Source organism: Ictidomys tridecemlineatus, chromosome 4 (assembly GCF_052094955.1).
Source record: "Ictidomys tridecemlineatus isolate mIctTri1 chromosome 4, mIctTri1.hap1, whole genome shotgun sequence".
NCBI lineage: Eukaryota > Metazoa > Chordata > Mammalia > Rodentia > Sciuridae > Ictidomys > Ictidomys tridecemlineatus.
In genome coordinates this window covers 103,389,886-103,409,537 of record NC_135480.1, presented here as the reverse complement: position 1 = coordinate 103,409,537, position 19,652 = coordinate 103,389,886, and the positions used below count along the sequence as shown (strand labels likewise).

General features: G+C 45.9%; 1 protein-coding gene across 1 annotated transcript in view; it reads right to left on the bottom strand.

Moving 5' to 3' along the window:
* Positions 1-19,652, bottom strand: part of Pou2f3 (POU class 2 homeobox 3) — an 81,508-nt gene that overhangs the window by 44,013 nt on the left and 17,843 nt on the right. Inside the window, exon 3 of the mRNA XM_040285378.2 lies at positions 9,145-9,179. Coding sequence (XP_040141312.1) covers positions 9,145-9,179 — 35 coding nt within the window. The remainder of the gene's footprint in view (positions 1-9,144; positions 9,180-19,652) is intronic.

The following is a 19,652-nucleotide window of genomic DNA, read 5'->3' as shown; positions in this document are numbered from 1 at the left end:
AGTTACCAATAGAGCATATTGATACCAGTCTGTTTGTGCTGTCACATTTATAGAAGCATAAACATCCCATTATCCCATTGATCCTTCTGGGGGAGTGTGTCCAATAATTTATTTACTAAAATGCATATTTTGTCATTATAAATGACTTTGGGGCTGGGGATATAACTCAGTTGGTAAAGTGCTTGCCTCACATACACAAGGCTCTGGGTTCAATCCCTAGCACCACATACACGCACACACAAAAAAAGATTTTGCTTTCTTCTTTTCATTCAAATTAGAACATCTTGCTGATTTTTGTTCATATTTTCTATAAATTTCATTTTAGAGGGGCTTTCCAAAATCCTTGTTACAAAGGATAGTAGGTCTGATAAGGAGGAGAACAAGTTTAGAAGGAAGTATGTGTAGGCAGTGGGATGAGGGCTGGCTTGGCCCCTTCTGGGTCTACTATTTAGATCTTCCTGTGTACCAACAGGGACTTTCTTCTGGTTCTCTCTGTGACTAGTGCATGTGTTTAATTTTGCAGTGAGGTCTTAGAAATCCTATTGTGGCCAGGCAGAGACACCCCCTCTCCAACACTTCATCTATCAGGCTCCTCTATCTACAATTGCTTTGCTATATTTGGGGTGGGGAGACTGTAATGCACTGGTATTAAAACTCTCACTACTTAGGATTGACAAAATGTGGCTGGCAGGCTCCTCACTCCCTTATTTCTTTTTCTTTTTTTGATACTGGGGATTAAACCCAGGGGTGCTTAACCATGGAGCCACATCCTCAGCCCCATTTCTTTTTAAATTTAGAGACAGAGTCTCCCTAAATCCTTAGGGCCTCTCTAAGTTGCTGAGGCTGGCTTTGAACTCCCAATCCTCCTGCTTCAGCTTCCCAAGCTGCTGGGATTACAGCTGTGCACCACCACTCCCCTTCTTTCTTTTAGCCTATTTTTCTTCCCCCAGTAATCCTGCCTCTACCTGGAAGGACAGGACTAAAGGCTGGGTCTGGCAGCAGAAGGAAACAGTCCTCAGAGAAATGAGAATTTTGACATCCATAATTCTCAGCCGCCCAAGTCTTTCACAGGAAGTCTGGGTCTCCTTCTGGCATGTTGGACCCACTACCTGGAGGCTGGATCCACCTGAGTGGCTTCTTTAGACTTCCTGAGCCAGCCCCATGGGCATCATTGTGTGCAGGGGCCCTCTCTCACCTCTGCAACCTCCCTCACAGGACTGGAAGCTCCTATGGGGAGGCGCCATGTTGTACTCCCTAGAATCCAGCTTATATACAGGTTTATGGAACTAAATAACCAAACCCATCAGTTAATTCCCTTCCACACCCAGTGCCTGGCTGCTCCTAGGCATCCTGGGGTGGGGGTCTGAGCTTTCTCTGCCATCACCTCGCTGTGCACTTGACAGCCTAGTTCTGCTGCCCCATGTCTCCATCACGGGCCTCCCAAGAGAAGCCTCTCCATCATTCTGGTTCCTCAGAGACTATTCCTTGGGCTCAATCTTGGTTTTTTGGTTTTGTTTTGTTTTGGCACTGGGGATTGAACCCAGGGGGGCTTAACCACTGAACCACATCCTCAGCCCTTTTTATTTTTTGAGACAGGATCTCACTAAGTTGCTTAGGGTCTCGCTAAGTTGCTAAGCTGGCTTCCAACTTGTGATCCTCCTGCCTCATCCTCCAGGCTGCTGGGGTTACAGGTGTGCACCACTACACCTGGAGGGCTGAATCTTGTTGATTTTAGAGAAGACACTCCATTGATCCAATTACATATCATGAATCAGTGAGCACCAGGAACAACCAGAGAATCATGGTTATTATTCTGTTGTATTCAAGAAAAAAGAAAAAAAAATCCCAGTTGGTTTAAAACTAAATGCTACATAGGGGCACACCAGGGCAACTGCTTTGGAGGAGCTGGTCTGGGGGCCAGGGAAGAGCACAGGAGAGCTGTATATTTCAGGTGAATTTAGAATGCCCCAACAAACCTGGGACTGAGAAGATCAGACCAGAGATTCTCAACTCTGTGAGCAAGAAACAGAGACAAGTACACATGCCAAATTGCTTCAGACTCATCAGGACGTCTTTGAGCAAGATAATATTCAACATGAATACATGAAATCCTGCCCTTATCTGATGGAAACCATGGCCCAAGATGATGAGAGATCCAGAAATCACCAGAACAGAGCAGGCGTGAGGCTATTTAGCTGTGCACCTGTCCTTGAGATTCCCAAGACCCTTTAAGGCAATTCTACCTCCCAATGTTCTTCTGCAGTTAGCTGTTGGCCCAAAGAGCAGGAAATTGAATGAAGGAACTCCCTGAGAACCTAGCATTGCCCTGGGTTCCTGAACTCACAGACAGGGCGCCCCACCTCCTTCCCTCTCAGAAGAGCCCTCCTCCTCTTCTAGGCTAAACCCTCCCCTGGATTCTGCCACCACTATGTCCTCTCTGCCCTACTACATCTCCTCTCTACTCCTCCCAAGTCTCCCGTAGCCCCCAAAGCCTTCTCTCAACACTGTCTCCTTTGAGGCCAACACCTCCATCTCTTCATCATCTCCTTTCTTGAAAGAGAATCCTGCAATTCTTGTCTCCATCATTTCCTCAACTCCACTCACCCTCCAGCTGCAGCTGCCTGGCATCTGCTCTCCCCATGCACACTCAGACACGACAATAAAGCCATCACCGTTGTCCCCGCTGTTCCATCTGCTAGCCCACTTTCAGACTTTGAACTCTGCAACATCTCTACATTCTCTGGTGCTATTGGCTCTTGCCACCTTCTCCTCTGTGGGCATGGCTCTTCTCCTGTCCTTTTCACCATTCCTTCTGAGTGTCATCTTCAGGCACCCTCCTCAGGCTGTCCCCTAAGTACTCCCTCTCCTGATCTGCCCTTGGTCCTTCTCCCAGTCTGCACACCTGGGTGACCTTCCCTCCTCCTTCCCATCATTTCATGTAACATGGCTCAGCGGGACCTCTGAGCATACAGCTTCAATCCTGACCTGTCTCCTGGGCTCCAGATTGAAATTTCTTACCATGAACGGGACACCTACAGCTCATTATCTATCCCTCTTTCTCTTCTCACTATTTGGACAAGTTTGCTCCATCTCCTGTCCTCTTGATCTCTGATTTCAGTCTCACTAATGCTCAGCATCTCAAGAAAGAAATTTCGAGATCACATTGGATCAGTCCCCATCCTTTGCTGTCTATATCTAACCTGTTGTAAAAATTATCCTAATCTTCTCTCACAGCCCTCACATCTGGTTCTCTCCATGCCTACTGATACAGTAACAAAAGAAAATAAGTACAGAGTGATGTTCTAGACACTTGTGTTAAAAGGCGCACGCGCACGCGCGCACACACACACAGGTTCACATTTGTTTGACCCTCACAACTACCTTGTGAGCTAGATAACATTATTCTTTCTATTTTATAGATGAGGAGATTGAGGCCAACAGAGGTGGAAGAACTGGCCCAAGGTCACACAGTCAGGTATTACAAAGCTGGGATTTAAACTTGGTTCTGTTTGTACACTTAGCTTCTTGCTAGAATCCCTTCCCTTACACCGCCCACTTCAGTATCCTACAGTTCCATCCAGCCTCTCAGTCAGTCCTTCACCATCCTCCCTTCCCTCCTCACCCACACCCCTCTCAGCACTCCTCCAGTAATCAAACTAGTCCTGCTTGAAAGTGCCCCGTGGCTCCCTACTGCCCACAGAGTAAACTCCAAACTTCTTTCCTGGGCATTCAGAGCTCCTCCTAATCTGGCCACTGCGGTCCACAGCTCCAGCCTCATCTTCCACCAACTCATTCCCTGCTGACCCTCCCGTGGTTCCCCAAAGCTGGGCCCTTTTCACTAGTGAGGCTTCACAGTCACTGTGTCCTATACTGGAACATTCTTCTTGCCCCTTCCTGTCGGTCAAAGCTCTACTTTTCCTTTACACTGTAATAGTGGTCCACTTTGTGCTTTGAATATAGCCCTTGCTGCTGTGCCACTGCAACTTATTTTTAAAATGGACATGTATCTTTCTCTTCCTCTCTCCCTATTCCTCCCTAATCTCTCCCCTTCCTAATCTCAGGGGAAACAGGATGACCTTTCTTCCCTATCCTAGGCAGATTCATCTGTCCTTGAGTACACACCAATTGTAGGAGCGAAGTAATCCAGACTCTGGACATGGTACCAGAAGACCTCAGAAATGACTTTCTCCCAAATTAACAAGTGGATTACAACTCCAACAGAGAGCATGCGGAAAGCAGCCTTTGAATCACCTCTATAAAAGCTCCTGTTCCTGTTAATGGGCAGAATCACAGTCTCTGGGACAGGAGACCCCTGTGCTTCTCCTTTGCTAGCAAAGTAATAAATATTCTTCTTCCTTTTTCTCAAAACCATGTCCTCGTTACTAGATTGGCATCCAGGACAAGGATCAAGCTTTTGGCAACACCACTAATTTTATGATGTCCTTAGGCAGCACCCTAGAGCTCTGTATTCTTAGGTCTCTTATAGAATTCATTGTGTATATATTGCAGTTTATCTTACAAATAACACTGTCCATTTAGCAATAAAGAATGGATAAATATTCAAGGAATAAGTGGATGGCCCCAGATGTGGCCTGCTGTGTCTTTACTCCAACATTTCAAATGGTGCTTTTCACTGGATCACACGTGATCCTAAATGCTGGAAAGGTGGCCTTGAAACTATTTCCCCTCATTTCTCTCTCTCTCTCTCTCTCTCTCTCTCTCTCTTTTCTTTGAAGTAGTGGAGACTGAACCAGAAATACTCTACTACTGAGCTACGTTCCCAGCCCTTTTTATTTTTTAATTTGGCTGGCCTCAACCTTGTGATCCTTCAGCCTCAGCCTCCTGAGTCCCTGAGATTACAAGTGTGCACCACAGCACCCAGATTTCTCCCCTCCCTTTCTACAGATCAGAGTGATCCTCTTCCACATTTCTCTTTCAAGAAAAAAATAAATAAAAGGTGAGTGGAAGTCAGAGACCAACTCATCAGTTAGAACGTGGCAGGAGGGATAAGATGGCACCATGGCACACAGACTGTAAGGGTCTTAGGGGTCATCTCATCCAAACATCCTCCTTTTATTCATGAGGAAATTGAGACCCAGAAAGAAGAGGTCTACATAAGTACAGCGACTGTGAGGGGCAGACAGCCCTGGAAGCCACGAGTTCTGAGTCTCCATCCAGGAGACTGTTGCCGCTCCACTCTGCCTTACCCACCCTGGAGGCTAAGGGGTAGCCCTGCTTCTGGATCCTTCTGCCTCACCACAATTGTCCCCAGAACAAGCTCAGGCTCTTCCTGGAACCAGAAAGAAGCTAAAGGCTCAGCTTAGAAGGGCCATGAAGGTTGGATGAGCCACAGCCGCACAACCTGGGGACTGTAGTTGACCCCGCCCCGGCTGCAGCTCTCCATGGGAGCCTCACCAAGGGCAGTGGCTCTTCTTTGGCTCCCCGCGTTTGCCAACCCCTCGTCTGTGTCTGACACAGAGGCTGTTTCTCCACAATGGTGCTTTCTTCCCCTCCCTACTCCCTCTCCTCGTTTCTTCCTACTTAGTCACAGTGAAGTCACACTCAGTGTCTGACTCCCAGGCCTCTCCCCAGGAGCTGTGTGTGTGTGTAAAGGGAGAGGGAGGCTGGGAGACTGCAGAGGAGGATGCAGCAAGGCATCATGGAAAAAATGGGCTCCACCGTTCAGAGATGTGGGTTCAAATCCTGACCCAGCCAGTTGACAACTGTGTGACCTTCATCAAGTCATTTCATCTTTAAAACTTGCTGAGAGGCTGCCTGGGAGGCAGTTTCCTCACCTGTAAAACAGGGATAGTAACATATAGTTACCTCACTGGTTTACAGTAAAAGAGAAATGAGATTACAGTGCTCAAAGCACCTTGCCCAGAGCCCGGTGCTCAGCAAACGTAGGCAGACTTCCTTTGCTGTGAAACATGAGGGCAAGACTCCCAAGGAGAGGCCCAGTGCACACCTGTAAGCCTGTAGGTGAGCTGGTCTGAAGGTGAGCTTGTGGGTGTTGGATCTGATGACCTCCAGGGACAGACAGAGGGAGGAGGCGGAGCCTGAGAGAGGCTGCAGATGTGATTGGGTGCAGAGAAGAGCATCACTAGTCTCTCCCCCAAACTCCTTCCATAGGACAGATCTGCTGGGTCTGTTCTTGTGAGCTATAAGGACTCCATCTCCCTCTCAGGTAGGGGTACAACCCCCAAGGCTCATCCAAGGGAAATGAACAAAGGTGAGTCTGCTCCAGAGTCAGTCTAGGACCAGAAGGGCTGCTCCTAGCCTGGTCCTCAGCCCCAGGGTTTCTACAGCTTCAGAAGGATCACACAAGCTGCCAAAGCCACTGGACCTGTGCAGCTGGTCACCTCTGGGAGGGCAGGTGTGGCTACATGTTGGTGTGGGATAGAGAGTCTCCTCCTTATGCTTCCCGCCAAGGCCTAGGGGAATGAGAGGTGGGCCCTGGGCTGGGGGTCCTGAGTCCTCAGGACACGGTACGTAGGGCGTAGCCCAGGTCCCAACCCACTTGGCACTCTCCTTCAGGATCACAGATTACCTGGAAATCTCCAGCATCCTTCCACCCCCGAGGCAAACCTGGCCAAAACATCTCTTAGATAAGAATCTGTCTCCCATTTAAAGACCTTAAGTGAGAAGCTGATTCTACAGTTTTCCTCCCTTGGTAGTTGTTGCAGGGTTTAATAAATTTCATTGCCTGGAAGTCCTTCCTCATAGCAAACCTAGATCTTTCTTTGGTGAAGCCTATCTCTGTTATAGGTTTCAAGTAGAGGGGGAGAAGAGTTGGTCTTTATTTGTTGGCAAATTTTCTAGCCTTCCTGATGAACAAAATGGCACACATTGTCTGCCTATGTTTGGGCTTAGAACTCAAGATTATTCCCTTCTCTGACTGTGCAGGATGTACCCAGAATCAATGGCTTTTTAGGAAACATTATTAGTGACTTCAGATCACTCAACAGATAAAGGAGGAGGAGAATATGTCAAATTAATATCTGTGTTTGATCTGCTACTCCATCTTGCACTTCTATCCAAACCTGGACTCAGAATATTACCATGACTCGGGGCTGGGGATGTGGCTCAAGCGGTAGCGCGCTCGCCTGGCATGCGTGCGGCCCGGGTTCGATCCTCAGCACCACATACAAACAAAGATGTTGTGTCTGCCGAAAACTAAAAAATAAATATTAAAAAGTTCTCTCTCTCTCTCTCTTTAAAAAAAAATTTAAAGAAAGAATATTACCATGACTCGATTTGGTGGTGCATGTCTATAATCTCAGCCGTTTGGGAGGCTGAGACAGGAGGATTGCGAGTTCAAAGCCAGTTTCAGCAATTTAGCAAGTCCCTGAACAACTCAGTGAGACCCTGTCTCTAAATAAAATAAAAAATAGGGCTGGGATATGGCTCAGTGGCTAAGTGCCCCTGAGTTCAATCCTTGGTATCAAAAAAAAAAAAAAAAAAAAACCTAGCATAAAGGGAAGGAGCCCAAGTGATTGACGCATCCCTGCATTGCGATGGTCTTCCCTTACCTCTTTCTGTCTTCTCCATGCCATTCTTCTATGCTTGACAAATCCCTCCCTACTCAGCCCTCAGAGCCATCTTCAGATACCATCTCCTCCACAAAGCCCACCCTGAGCTCCCAGGAAGAACTAACTCTTCCCACTTCTGTTTGACTTTTTACCCGTGGAGTAACACAAATGATGATATTATAATTAGCCACTAAAAGTCTCTCACAATGCAATATTACTAACCATACAGAGGAACGAAATCCGGTCATTTGTAGGAAAGTGGATGGAAGTGGAAGACATCATGTTAAGCTATATCAGCCAAACACAAAAATACAAGCAGTACATGTTCTCTCCCATATGTGGAAACTTAAAAAATATTGATCCGAAAGCAGAAGAGGGGCTACGAGGGAAGGGGAAAGAGGACAGGGAGAGAGGGGAGGAGCAGAGGCTATCAGAGAGGTGGAGGGACATAAGGAATATAGGATTTATGCATGTACGAGAACATCACAGTGAATCCCATCAATTTATACCCTAAAGATGTTAATAATCGTACTTCTAAAAATTACTAAATAAAATTTAATGAATCTATAATTTAAGAAATAGAATCTCTCAGCTTCCTCTCCCCATATATTTGCCCACCCTCTTCTAGTGCTAGATTTTGGGCTCCTTCAGCATAGAACCCATGTCTTAATCTTTCTCTGTATTCCCATACCTGGAATAACGTAGGTGCCTCTCCTGTAATTGATGGAATAAATTAATTTTTCAGCCAAGAAAACTCAGGCTAAAAAATATTAAGCCAAGGTTATGTAGCTAGTTAGTGGCAGAAATGGGACCCAAGCCCAGGGTTTCTGACTCTGTACTTGATCCTCGCCTCCTCCCTCTGGGATCCCTCATTACTGCTTTCTGCTTGGCAGCAGCTTACACTCTCTCCTCCCTGCAAACTCTTTCCATTCCCACCCTCTGCTGGGACACCACACCTGGTCCTAGTCCCCCCCACCCAGGCTCCTCGGTAGCCTGAAACCCCCAGGGCAAATCTTCTGCTTTGGCTTCACCCTTCTCCTCCTCCATCCACCTCCATCCACCCTGTGAGGTTTCCAACACCACCTCCCCCTGCCCCGAGCTCTCTCTAACTAGGTTTAGGCTCACCCACCTTAGTTGCCTTCCAAGGCAGCATGCAGTGTCTGTTTTGTCCCCAGCCTGGTTACGTGCTCCCTCTGGGCTCTCTATTTCCCTATCATGGTCCCTATCACTTGCTCCCAATCAGGAGTGCCCCCAGGACAGCTAGGCGTTCTGTCCTTTGCAGCTCCACACATTCCTCTCCATGTAGTCAGCCCTCGCCAACAGACTCACCAAGAGGCCATCAGGCCAAGCCTGGACAGAAAGAACTGTTGTCCTAGATTTCTGGACTACATGTGGCATGCACCCTAATGGCTGCTCCACTGTTCAGAACTCTGGAGGGAATTCTAAGAGAAGAGCCTAATATCTGATTATGGTTGATGCAGGGGGCTGGATTCAGGATCCCTTAATCCTGAAAGCTAAGTGTTTGTAAATATTCTCCTGTGAACTTACTTAGTCTTTGTATTCCCCATACCTGAAACCCCCCAAATTTATATAGGATAAATCAAGTTCTTACCTGTCTGTTGAAATCTAGGCCATTTCGATCATTTCCTGAAAGAGACAAAAATATTTATATACATGTATATCCACTGCTCGCAGGATTGGAAGAGGTGACTGTTAGAGGAAGAACAGGAGGTTGAGGTGAGTGTGTCTTTATTTCGCAAAGGGGTTCCGGCTGCCCCTAGAGCCAGGATCCTCCTGTTCGTCCTGTTTTCTGAAAGCATCTTGGGAGAGTCTCCTCCAGGGAGGTGGACAGCCAGGGAAAGGATCGCCCTGGAGGGCAGGCTAATTTGTACTAGGCCACAATGCCGGACAGGGTCTTTGGGGAGAACAGCTAACCGGACCAAGCCTCCTTCAGCTGCACATGGCCGTCCTGCACAGCTGTCCTGCACAGCTGTCCTGCACAGGACTCGCCCTGGGGCAGCCGTGATGTCCCTCCGTGGAGGAGCACGAGAAGCCAGCCACGGTTCCTAAAGGAGCTACCCTAAGGCACAAAGGCCTCCCACTAGGTGACCCCTCCAAGGACGCTTATGCCTGATCCAACTCGGAGGACAGGCATCTGTCCCACTCCCCCACACTTCCATTCATTGTTTTGTCATCTTTTTCCTTTTACAATAAATGTTATACTGATAAAGTAAATATGTGCTTATATTTTGGGGAACAGAAAAAAAATCTAAATAGAGAACTGCTCTGCCGAGAGGCAGCCATAACTAACAACATTGTACGTTTAGTCCTTTTTAAGCTTGTTTTTCTTCATGGAGATATACCACTGCATATAGATTTTACCCTGCTTTTTCCAGAAAGCACATCAAAAAGTTCTTCTACGCTATCAAGGAACATGAAATCGAGGCATGGTGGTGTACGCATGATGCGGCTCAGGAAACCGAGGCAGCCTGGGCAACTTGGCAAGACCCTGTCTCAAAATAAAAAAATAAAAATTTTTAAAGGACCTGGATGTGGTGGCACACGCTTGTATCCCAGTGACTTGGGAGACTGAGGAAGGAGGATTAAGAGTTTGAGGCTAGCCTCAGCAACTTAGCAAGGGCCTAAGAAACTAAGTGAGATCTGTTTCAAAATAAAAAATAAAAAGAACTAGGGATGTAGTTCAGTGGTAGAACACCCTGGATTCAATCTCCAGTACCAAAAGAAAAAAAAAAGGGAACATGAATTTTTTTTAATGCTCATAAACCTCATTTTAATGTCTATATAAAGCTAGGCATGGTGGTGCACGCCTGTAATCCTAGCAGCTCAGGAGGCTGAGGCAGGAGGATCGTGAGCTCAAAGCCAGCCTCAGCACAAAGCGAGGTGCTAAGCAACTCAATGAGACCCTGTCTCTAAATAAAATACAAAATGGGGCTGAGGATGTGGCTCAGTGGTTAAGTGCCCCTGAGTTCAATCCCCAGTACCCTCCCCCCAAAAATTTAATGTCTATATAACATTCCATTATATGAATTACCATGATTTGCTTAAACACATACCTCATACCTATCACTTGAGGAATTATTTCTTTTGCCGTCATATAGTTTTTCTTCATATTGCTCTCCAGGGAAGGAACTATCACACAACTTTCTTCCTTTGGGTTGCATGGATTACTGACTCCATAACGGTAAAGAAAATGACTATTTAATATAGTGCACCCAGAGCCTAGCACCATGCTTAGCATATAATAGGTACTCAAAATATATTGGTAGAATGAATGAATAAACAAATGATGAGCAAATCAGAGCTCTAATGAAAGCTTTGGCATAAAGTTCCAATTCCCTAGCTAGAGTGAACCCCTCTGGTCCCGTTTTCCACCTACCTTTCCGCATTACCTCCTGCTGCTCAAAGCCCTGCCTTGCTCCCTCCTAGATACCCTGAGCTCTGACCTCATGGAAGGCTCATTTGTGTCCACACGTTCCCATGTTCCCACACACTGTTCCCTTGTGCAGGGTCAGTCCCTTTCCCTTTTGGGATCCAGGAGACCTCTCTACTGGCCACCTGTACTTGCTGTGTGACTCCTTATTCATTTGCATGTTTTCATCTCCCACTAGGCTATGAATTCCTTGGAACAGGACAGTGACACCTATTTTGTGTCTTTCGGGGCCACAGAATGACCACAGTTTTTAACACAGATCAGAGGCTCAAGAAGTGCCTGAGAGTTTAATGAATGGGATCTAAGAGAATCCTCTAGAGCTTCAACCTAAGCCCCTTTCTCTCTGCTCTGTTCCAGGGATTCCAGGGATGTGCATCCCAGTCCTGTAGGGCATCTCGAGAACAGCTGGGCCTGCAGGATGAAGGGCCAGGGGCCCCCACCCCCAAAGGAGGACTATGGTGAACACAAAATGACCTCTAACAGAAGCCTGATGTTGAGATTAGCTAAGACAATATTAAAATGGGTGAGGGGAGCTATAGTCATTAAGGGCCTCCCCCATACTAAAATAGTTGTGCTTACATGGGTAGAAAGGGAAAATTACATTTACCTTATATAAAAAAATCCTAATGTGACATTGTATAGTTGGCCTGACAAAGAGTAATTTTTTAATATTTGACAAGAAGCAAATTCATTAATTCAATAAATATTTGCTGAGCAGTAGAATGTATCAAAATGCATTCTACTTTCATGTATAACTAATTAGAACAAAGAAAAAAATTTTTAAAAAGTGGTTGCCAATCATCCCCCCTCAAAAAAGAAAAAAAAATATATATATATTTCCTGAGCACACAGCAGGTGCCAGACACCAGAATACAATGCTGGAGAAGATGGAAGAAGATAGTCTCATGGAGTTGCTTTTCTTGGTAAGGAGACATAAAAGGAATAAACAAACAGATACACAATTTCATTTAGAGATGGTTGCCATACAGAACAACAGGACAGGGTAGCAGGACAATGTTCAGAAGCAGGATGGGGGCTGGGTGGGAGCTCCGTAGGAGAGCATTTGCCCAGCATGTGTGAGGTCCTGGGTTCAATTCCCACCCCACCCCACCCCCCCAAAAAAAGCAAGATGGTTTGGGAAGGAGGGGCCACTCAAGGGAGGTGACATTTTTACTGAATAAGGTGAGGTCCCAACCTTTTGGAGGTCTGAGGGAAGATCATCCCAGACAGAAAGAGGGTCCTGAAGTAGGAATAGGCTTGCCTGCCATGGGGATATAACGGGATGCATGTGACTGGAGAGAGGAAGCCCAGGTGAGGTGACATGGGTGAGGTCATGGTGGGTCAGACTGCAGCTGGTAGTCCAAGAAAGGCAGTGAGCCATGGAGCAGAGGAGTTGCAGGTCTGAGGTAAGTCTTCAAACCTGCATGGATGGGCAGGAGCGGGGCAAAGGAGCCCAAAGGAGACTAGCTGGGAGGGCGCTGGGGAGGCCCAGGTGAGAATGGCCGTGGGCTGGACAGAGCGGCGAGGCAGTGAGAGGGCCTGGGTGCAGGGTGCGTCTTGAGCCTATGACTGACAGGACGGCTAGAGGGGCTGTGGAGTGCAAAGGGGGGGATCAGAGTGATGGAGTGAGGGGCACCATCACTGAGATGGGGGGACTCAGGGAGGGGCAGACTGGTGGGAGAAGACCAAAAGGCATGTTTTGGATATGTTAAGTTTGAGGTGACAATTAGATATTCCAGTAGAGGTGGGAAAATGTGTTTGGACTTAGGGGAAGAGTGAGGTCAGGAAGTGTAATTGGGTAGTTATCAGCTTTTAGTGGTATTTATTTATCTATTTATGTATTGTGGTGCATGGTTTGAACCCTGGGCACTCCACCACAGAGTTACATCTCCAGTCTCCATTTTATTACACTTTATTTAGTCAGTCTGTCTGTCTGTCTGTCTGTCTATCTATCTATCTATCTATCTATCTATCTATCTATCTATCTGTTTTGTGGTACCCAGGATTGAACCCAGGGGCACTTAACCTCTGAGCTACATCCTCAACCCTTTTTTATATTTCATTTAAAGACAGGGCCTTGCTGAGTTGCTTAGGGCCTTACTAAGTTGCTGAAGCTGGCTTTGAACTTGTGATCCTCCTGCCTTAGCCTTCCAAACCATTAATTACATTGTATTTTAAGTCAGGGTCTCACTAAATCGTGCAGGCTGACCTCAAACTTGCAATTCTCTTGCCTCAGTCTCCTGAGTTGCTGGGATTACAGGTGTGTGCAACCATGCCTGTTTTGTTTTTTTTTTTAAACGGTATTTAAAGCCACAGAACTTAGCTGAGGTCACAAAGATACTGAGTCCAGATGAATAAAAAGAGTACAGGTTGGAATAAAGAGGAGCCAGTAAATAGGACTGAGAGAGAGTGAACATTCAAGGGGAAGGAAGACCAGGGAAGTATGGTGTTCTGGAAGATAAGAGAAGGTGTTTTCAGAGGACATACACCTATACTCGTGAACAAGACCTAGAAAGAAAATCACTGGGACAAGAGCCCAGTGTGGCTTGGAGAGGGTCAGCTAAACATGTCTTTGCTTTTGATCTCCGTGAGAGCCACTGGAATGCTGTTGGTGAGGTCTACAGAAGAAAATGAAACAGGTGGGCAAGCACCTTCACTTTTACAACTCGCCCGCCAACAAAAGCAATACTTTCTCTCACTTAGAAATTGTCGTGGTCTTTCTCAAGGGGCCGTTCACCGTGACCGTGATCAGAGCCTGGGGATGGAGTTTCCCTCCTCGTCAAATCTACTTTACCTGCATGGTGATCTCTACCTAGCACTTTTTTTCCTTTTTCCTAGGACTAACTGACTCTCTGAAAGAGAGGTACAGGGCCAGCAAGGGCCTCCCAGGATGTTCCAAGAGAGCAGAGTAGATGTAGTTCAATCCTTTGACACTTAATAAGCTACTTCTATTCCTACTGGGCTTCCCCTATAAAGCAGGAAAGTGTGTTCTTGAGAGACACAGCTTCCCTCATGGCTCCCAGCCGACTAGCAGGTGCTCAGACCATGCAGAAGTCTAGGTTGAGACACAGGAAGACACTGAGCTCTTAATCTGATGAAACTGTTGATTGCCTCTCCAGATCTGGCTGGAGGGAGCCGCCTCAGCCCTCACTTCCCCACACACTGGCTCCTGTTGCTCTCCTACAGTCCACTGGACTAGTTCTGCCTGGACCTTCCCCACCCAGTCTACAGGAAAGCCTGGGAAGTGGCACCCTGGAACTGCAGGCTGTGACCTGGGACTTGGCTGCTGCACCAATGCTCCAGATTAAAGTGACTGGAAAGCCATTCCCCAAATAATGAGAAGGATGCTTCCGTTTCCTAGATAAAGGAAGGGAGACCATGATCAGAGGGTACTAACCAGAAAAGTCCTTCTACCCCTTAAAATGCTTTCCACCCCTTTAAGGTATAGAGGAACAGCAAGATGTACTTAAAAGGAGTCTTGGGACTTGATGTCAAAAAACTAGAGTTCAAGTCCAAACACCATCACCCCCAAGCTATGTGATCTTGGTCAAAGCAGGGACCTCCTGAAGGCTCAAGCTTCTCCAGGGTAAAATAAGGTCATATTTCCATATTATGCCATTCCCAGTATATTCGAGCCTCAGGCTTGAGTGGGATAATGCTGGTGACTTCACTTTGTCAATTGGGAAGCACTGCGAGACTGTGGAGCTGGGCTCCAGACATCCTGGCTCTGTCCCCAAACCGGCAGAGCCTGGTCTGGAGGGATTTAAGGATTTTTGTTAGGGATTTTCCCTCAGATTGGAATGTCTTTCTCTTCCTCTTCTCTATCTAGAAAATACCTACTTTTCTTTCAAGACTCAACTCAAACATCACATCTACCATGACACTTTTCCAGAGCAAATGAAAAGATAGCTTCCTCTTATTTCCCGCCTCTTCTTTCTGTCGCTTACAGGACACGCCACATTTTTCAGCCAGTGGTCTACAAGTCAGTTTCCCTCCTGAGACTGTGGGCTCCTCCCAGTGGCCAGGGTTGTTATCACCTTATTCATCTCGAAGGTCTAACGCCATGCCTGGCACTCAGTAGTAGGTGCTGAATGGCTTTGTTTAACAGATCCAAATGACTGAGAAACTGCTACAAAAGCTAACTTTCTATTCAACCTAAGAAAACAGCCCTTATCACATCTGCAAAATCCTCATTTGATTTCAAGTCCTGGGTCTCCCTTTGGGAGCTTCTTTTGCCACTTGCTGGAAAGACAGAGGAGGACACACATGGCCAGGAACATTCTTTTTAGAGTCCAGGCTAGATCCAATCCCAGAAGGGAAAACACCTTGCAGTCATGCAGACTCGGAGAACCTGAATCAGGACAAGAGTTCATATTTCTCGACTCTTCGACTCACATGATATTCCCAATATCTACTACATCCCATATCTGACCCAGAAAACCTGAGCATTAAACTTTAATCAATAGCTTAGGCAATAAACAGGAGAGATACTGATGGATTTGGAAGTGACTCAAGGCAGAAAGCAGAAAGCAATACATAAAAGTATATATTGGATCAGGATTCTGATAGAAATCCTTGCATGTATTTTATAATTATATAGTTAAAAAATTACATATTTAAGACAAAGATAGGAAAGGCCAAACTGTATACTTAGAAATGGTTAAATTGGTAAATTTTATGTTTATAATTTTTACCACCACCACCACAACATCAAAATGTTTTAAAAGCAAACTAAATATTTGGTTTTTGTTAGGGAATTCTATTTTAACAAATAATGTCACCTGGAAATCTGCTTTTGTAATTCATAATGGAGAGTCAGCTAAAGTAGTCAAAATTGCTCAAAAATATGCCCCACTTTTAAGACCATCTGCTGCAATGTGAAGCCAGAAAAAGACTTTCTTCAGCAATACCAATAATCACCCTTAAACTGAAACCCAAAATACAGATAACCATAGCTGATATATATGGCAGTTGAAAATTCAAGTAGGCATATTTTAAGATATTTGACTATCAAAGTTGTCTTGAGAATTAAACAAGGTATTGGTCTTATAAATAATGATATTGTGCTTAAGAAAGAAAATGTTTATGCTTTAGAGATGCATACTTCTAATTTAGGACTGAATGCTATAATGGCCATATAATTTATAAAAGAACATTCTAGCAACAAGAATGGCAGAAATGTGATGGTGGTTCAGAGAGGGTGATGAGTATATGGGGCCTTGCTGGATTTGTCTCTGTTTCTGTGTGTGTTTGAAAATGTTCACAATAAAAAAATTAAGCTGTCGTGGTGGTGCACACCTGTAATCCCAGTGACTGGGAGGCTGAGGAAGAAGGATCACAAGTTTGAAGCCAGCCTCAGCAATTTAGCAAGGCCCTGGGTAACCTAGCAGGACCATATCTCAAAATAAAAATAAAAAGGGCTAAGGATAGGGCTCAGTGGTAAAACGTTCCTGGGTTCAATTCCCAGCACCAAAAAAGAAGTTTAAAAGGAAAATAAAGTTATAAATAAAGTACTGCAGAAAAATAGATGAAGCAGATATAGCAAAATGTTAATTATTAAATCCATATGATAGTAGATGTTGGTTCATTAAACTGTTTTTTTCTCTTTTCCATATGACTAAAATTTTTCAAAATAAAAGTTAAAGAGAATTTCAATGAGGGAACATTTGAAAGCATCTGGCACAGCGCCTGGTACGTAGTAAGAAATAAATGTCAGTGAACTTTTCCTTCCTCCCCAAATATTCACAGGGAACAGAAGCAGGCTTAGCTTGTGGCTTCAAAAAGCAGAACAAGCACCAATGGTGGAAACTATAGGGAAGCAACTCAGTGTAAAGACGAATTTTGTAAAAGGCAGAGTTGTCCAATGGTGAAGCCTGCAGTTTCTCGTGGGCGGAGCTCCCCATCCCTAGGAATATTCAAGCAGAGGCTACTTACTTGGGGGCTGGGACAGTAGCAGTTTTTGAATTGATGGAACAATTTTTTTTATTTGCTTTTTTTTGTTATACATGACAACAGTGTATTCTGACATTTCATACACATCCGGGGTATAACTTCCCATTCTTATGGTTGTACACCATGTGGAGCTACACTGGTCGTGTATTCATATGTGAATATAGAAAAGTTACTTCCTATTCATTCCACTGTCTTTTTGATGGGACAATTCCACAGCATTAATGGGAGGGCTCTCTAGTGACCTATAAAATCCTCTCCATTGATAACATCTTGGGATTCAATGCAGTTGATTGAAATGCACCAGAGCTTTTTCTTCTTCTCCCAGAAGCTGGCCACCATGTGCTGTGCTGTGCTGTGTCTGCAGAGAGGCGCAGAGAGGACCAAAGAATTCTTCACCGTCCTTCTCCCTTCTGTTTGTTCGGCACACAAATGAAAGATTAAGTGCACAAGAGGGGAGGGGTGGGGCAGAAAGTGCTCACAAAGCAAGCTTCAAAATCCCCTATTTGGTGGGCACATGGATGAACTCTGTGCCAAGCTGGAAGAGCCACCTGCCAGGTCTCTCTGTGCCTCTTTTAGCTTTTATGAACCCCCGTGAATCTTCAGGTGAAAAGCTTCCATAGAAAGAAAATAGGCAGATGGCAAATACCTGAGATCCCAGGTTCATGGCCCAGGAGGGACCTCAGGAGATCATCCAGGCAGTTTCCAGCACATGGGAAGACAAAGTTTTATTATTTACCCCATTTCACGGATGAGGAAATGGAGTCTCAACAAGCTTAAAGTAACAGAGCTTTTAAAGCATGGGTGTGAGTTGGGAAGGATCCTCAGAGAAAGACAAAAAACCCAGGTGTCCAGCCCCACTGTGCTTTGACTTCCCACTCCAGCATGACTCCATGGCTCCCAGCTCTCAACCTGGAACAGTGTCTGCTGAGGACTCATCCAAGGCCTGACTTAGCTCCTGAGACTCAGCAACTTCCGGTTCCTCACAGTATCCAGGACTGTTCATCTCTACCTACCAGCTTCCAAAAAAGGAAGGGGCCACAGCTCTACATTTGGAAGGATTTGGGTTAAATATGAAGAGAAACCTGTCCTACAGAGTTTGGGCTAATATGATCAAAAGAGAATAAAAGGTTCAATGAATTCTTGGGGAACCAAGAGTAAAATCCCTTTAAGCCAGCATGGTCATAATGCCCAATGCAATAAGAAGTCCAAGGCTCATTGTGAAGAGCAGCTGTCTCCTCCACCTCTCTTCCCCCTAGCACCTGGTGGACACTGGATCAGCAATGCCTGGCATTGCCTGGCCAGGCCCCCCAACCCGGGGAGCTAGGCATGGGCCCCCAGGGAGGCCACCCACTTCCCCACCTCAGTTCTGAACCAACAGCCTGGCCTTGCCGAGAGTGATTTGCATAGCTTTGGCAGCCCTGGATGTGAGTTTGCCTGGGGAGTAATTCTCTGGGCGAGGGAGGTGGAAGCAGGAACCCAGAACTGTTCAAGCAGGATTTTTCACTTCTGCCTGGTAAACAATGCAGACAGCATTCAGCAAGGAGGTTCCGTCTCTCCCACATCTGGACTATTCTCTCAGCCGCTCTGCTCCCTGGTAGAACACAATAAGATTTCCAGTGACACTTTATGACCACTTGGAAACTTGCTGGCACTTCCTGGGTTAGAGATTATTTTAAGGGCCAGGTCCTTGGAAACACTCCTGAGCAGCCAGCCACCAGGGTAGGCCCAGGGACTTCCAGTGTGGTCATTTAATCCAGTTAAAACCAGACTTTTTTCCAGGGAACCTCCCCACACATTATGTCTACATTTTTTGGTACTTAAGATGCCTCCGGGGAACTGGGAAGTATAGTCTAATGACCAGAGTTCTGTCCAGAGAACACATAGTAAATGGGGCTCTGGGATCACTTCAAAGGCTATTTTATGCCACACTTAGAGCAAATAGCTTAACTTCCTTAGGCTTCAATTTCCCTTAAGTGTTAAAAAGTTTCTGTCCCCTTTCCTGCTGCTTCCTTCTTAGGGGTGAGAAAATATCCAGGAGGAACCTGAGGCCAGTCCTTGAAGTTGATCCTGAAGGACAGGGCACAGGAAGACTCAGATGGACTGTGGGAGCTGGGCTCAGGGGGACATGCCTATAATCCCAGCTACTTGGGAAGCTGAGGCAGGAAGATAGCAGTTCTGAGGCCAGCCTGGGCAATTTATCGAGACCCTATCTCGAAATTAAAAACATAAAAAGATCTGAGGATGTAGCTCACAGGTAAAGCAGCCCTGGGTTCAACCCTTAGTGCTACAGAAAAAGAAAAAAATTAAATATGGACCATGGGAAGAGCATTGGTTTAGGAGACACAAAATCGCATATGTTTCTGTGGGCACACAAGCTGTGCCCAGGACAGACATCGCTAATTGAACTTGGAATCCCTTTCCTTTTCCCAAACTCAGTTTGATGTGATCACTACTGGATGATCTTTCTACTTCCCTCCAGACTATGACAGTCTGCAGATTTGGAGGTTTTCATGATTTAAAGCTTCTACTTCTCTAGCTTGAGGAACAGAACAGCAGGGTTCACATGATCATCCTCAGGACTTCCTTTTGTGACATGGCCTATTGAGTGTCCCCATGATTGTCCTCTTCATGCACATTCATAAGATGGAACCCAAAGTGGGTTCTCCATCCTCTTTCCACTGGTTGCCTGGGGCCATGCCACAGGCAACAGGGGAGCT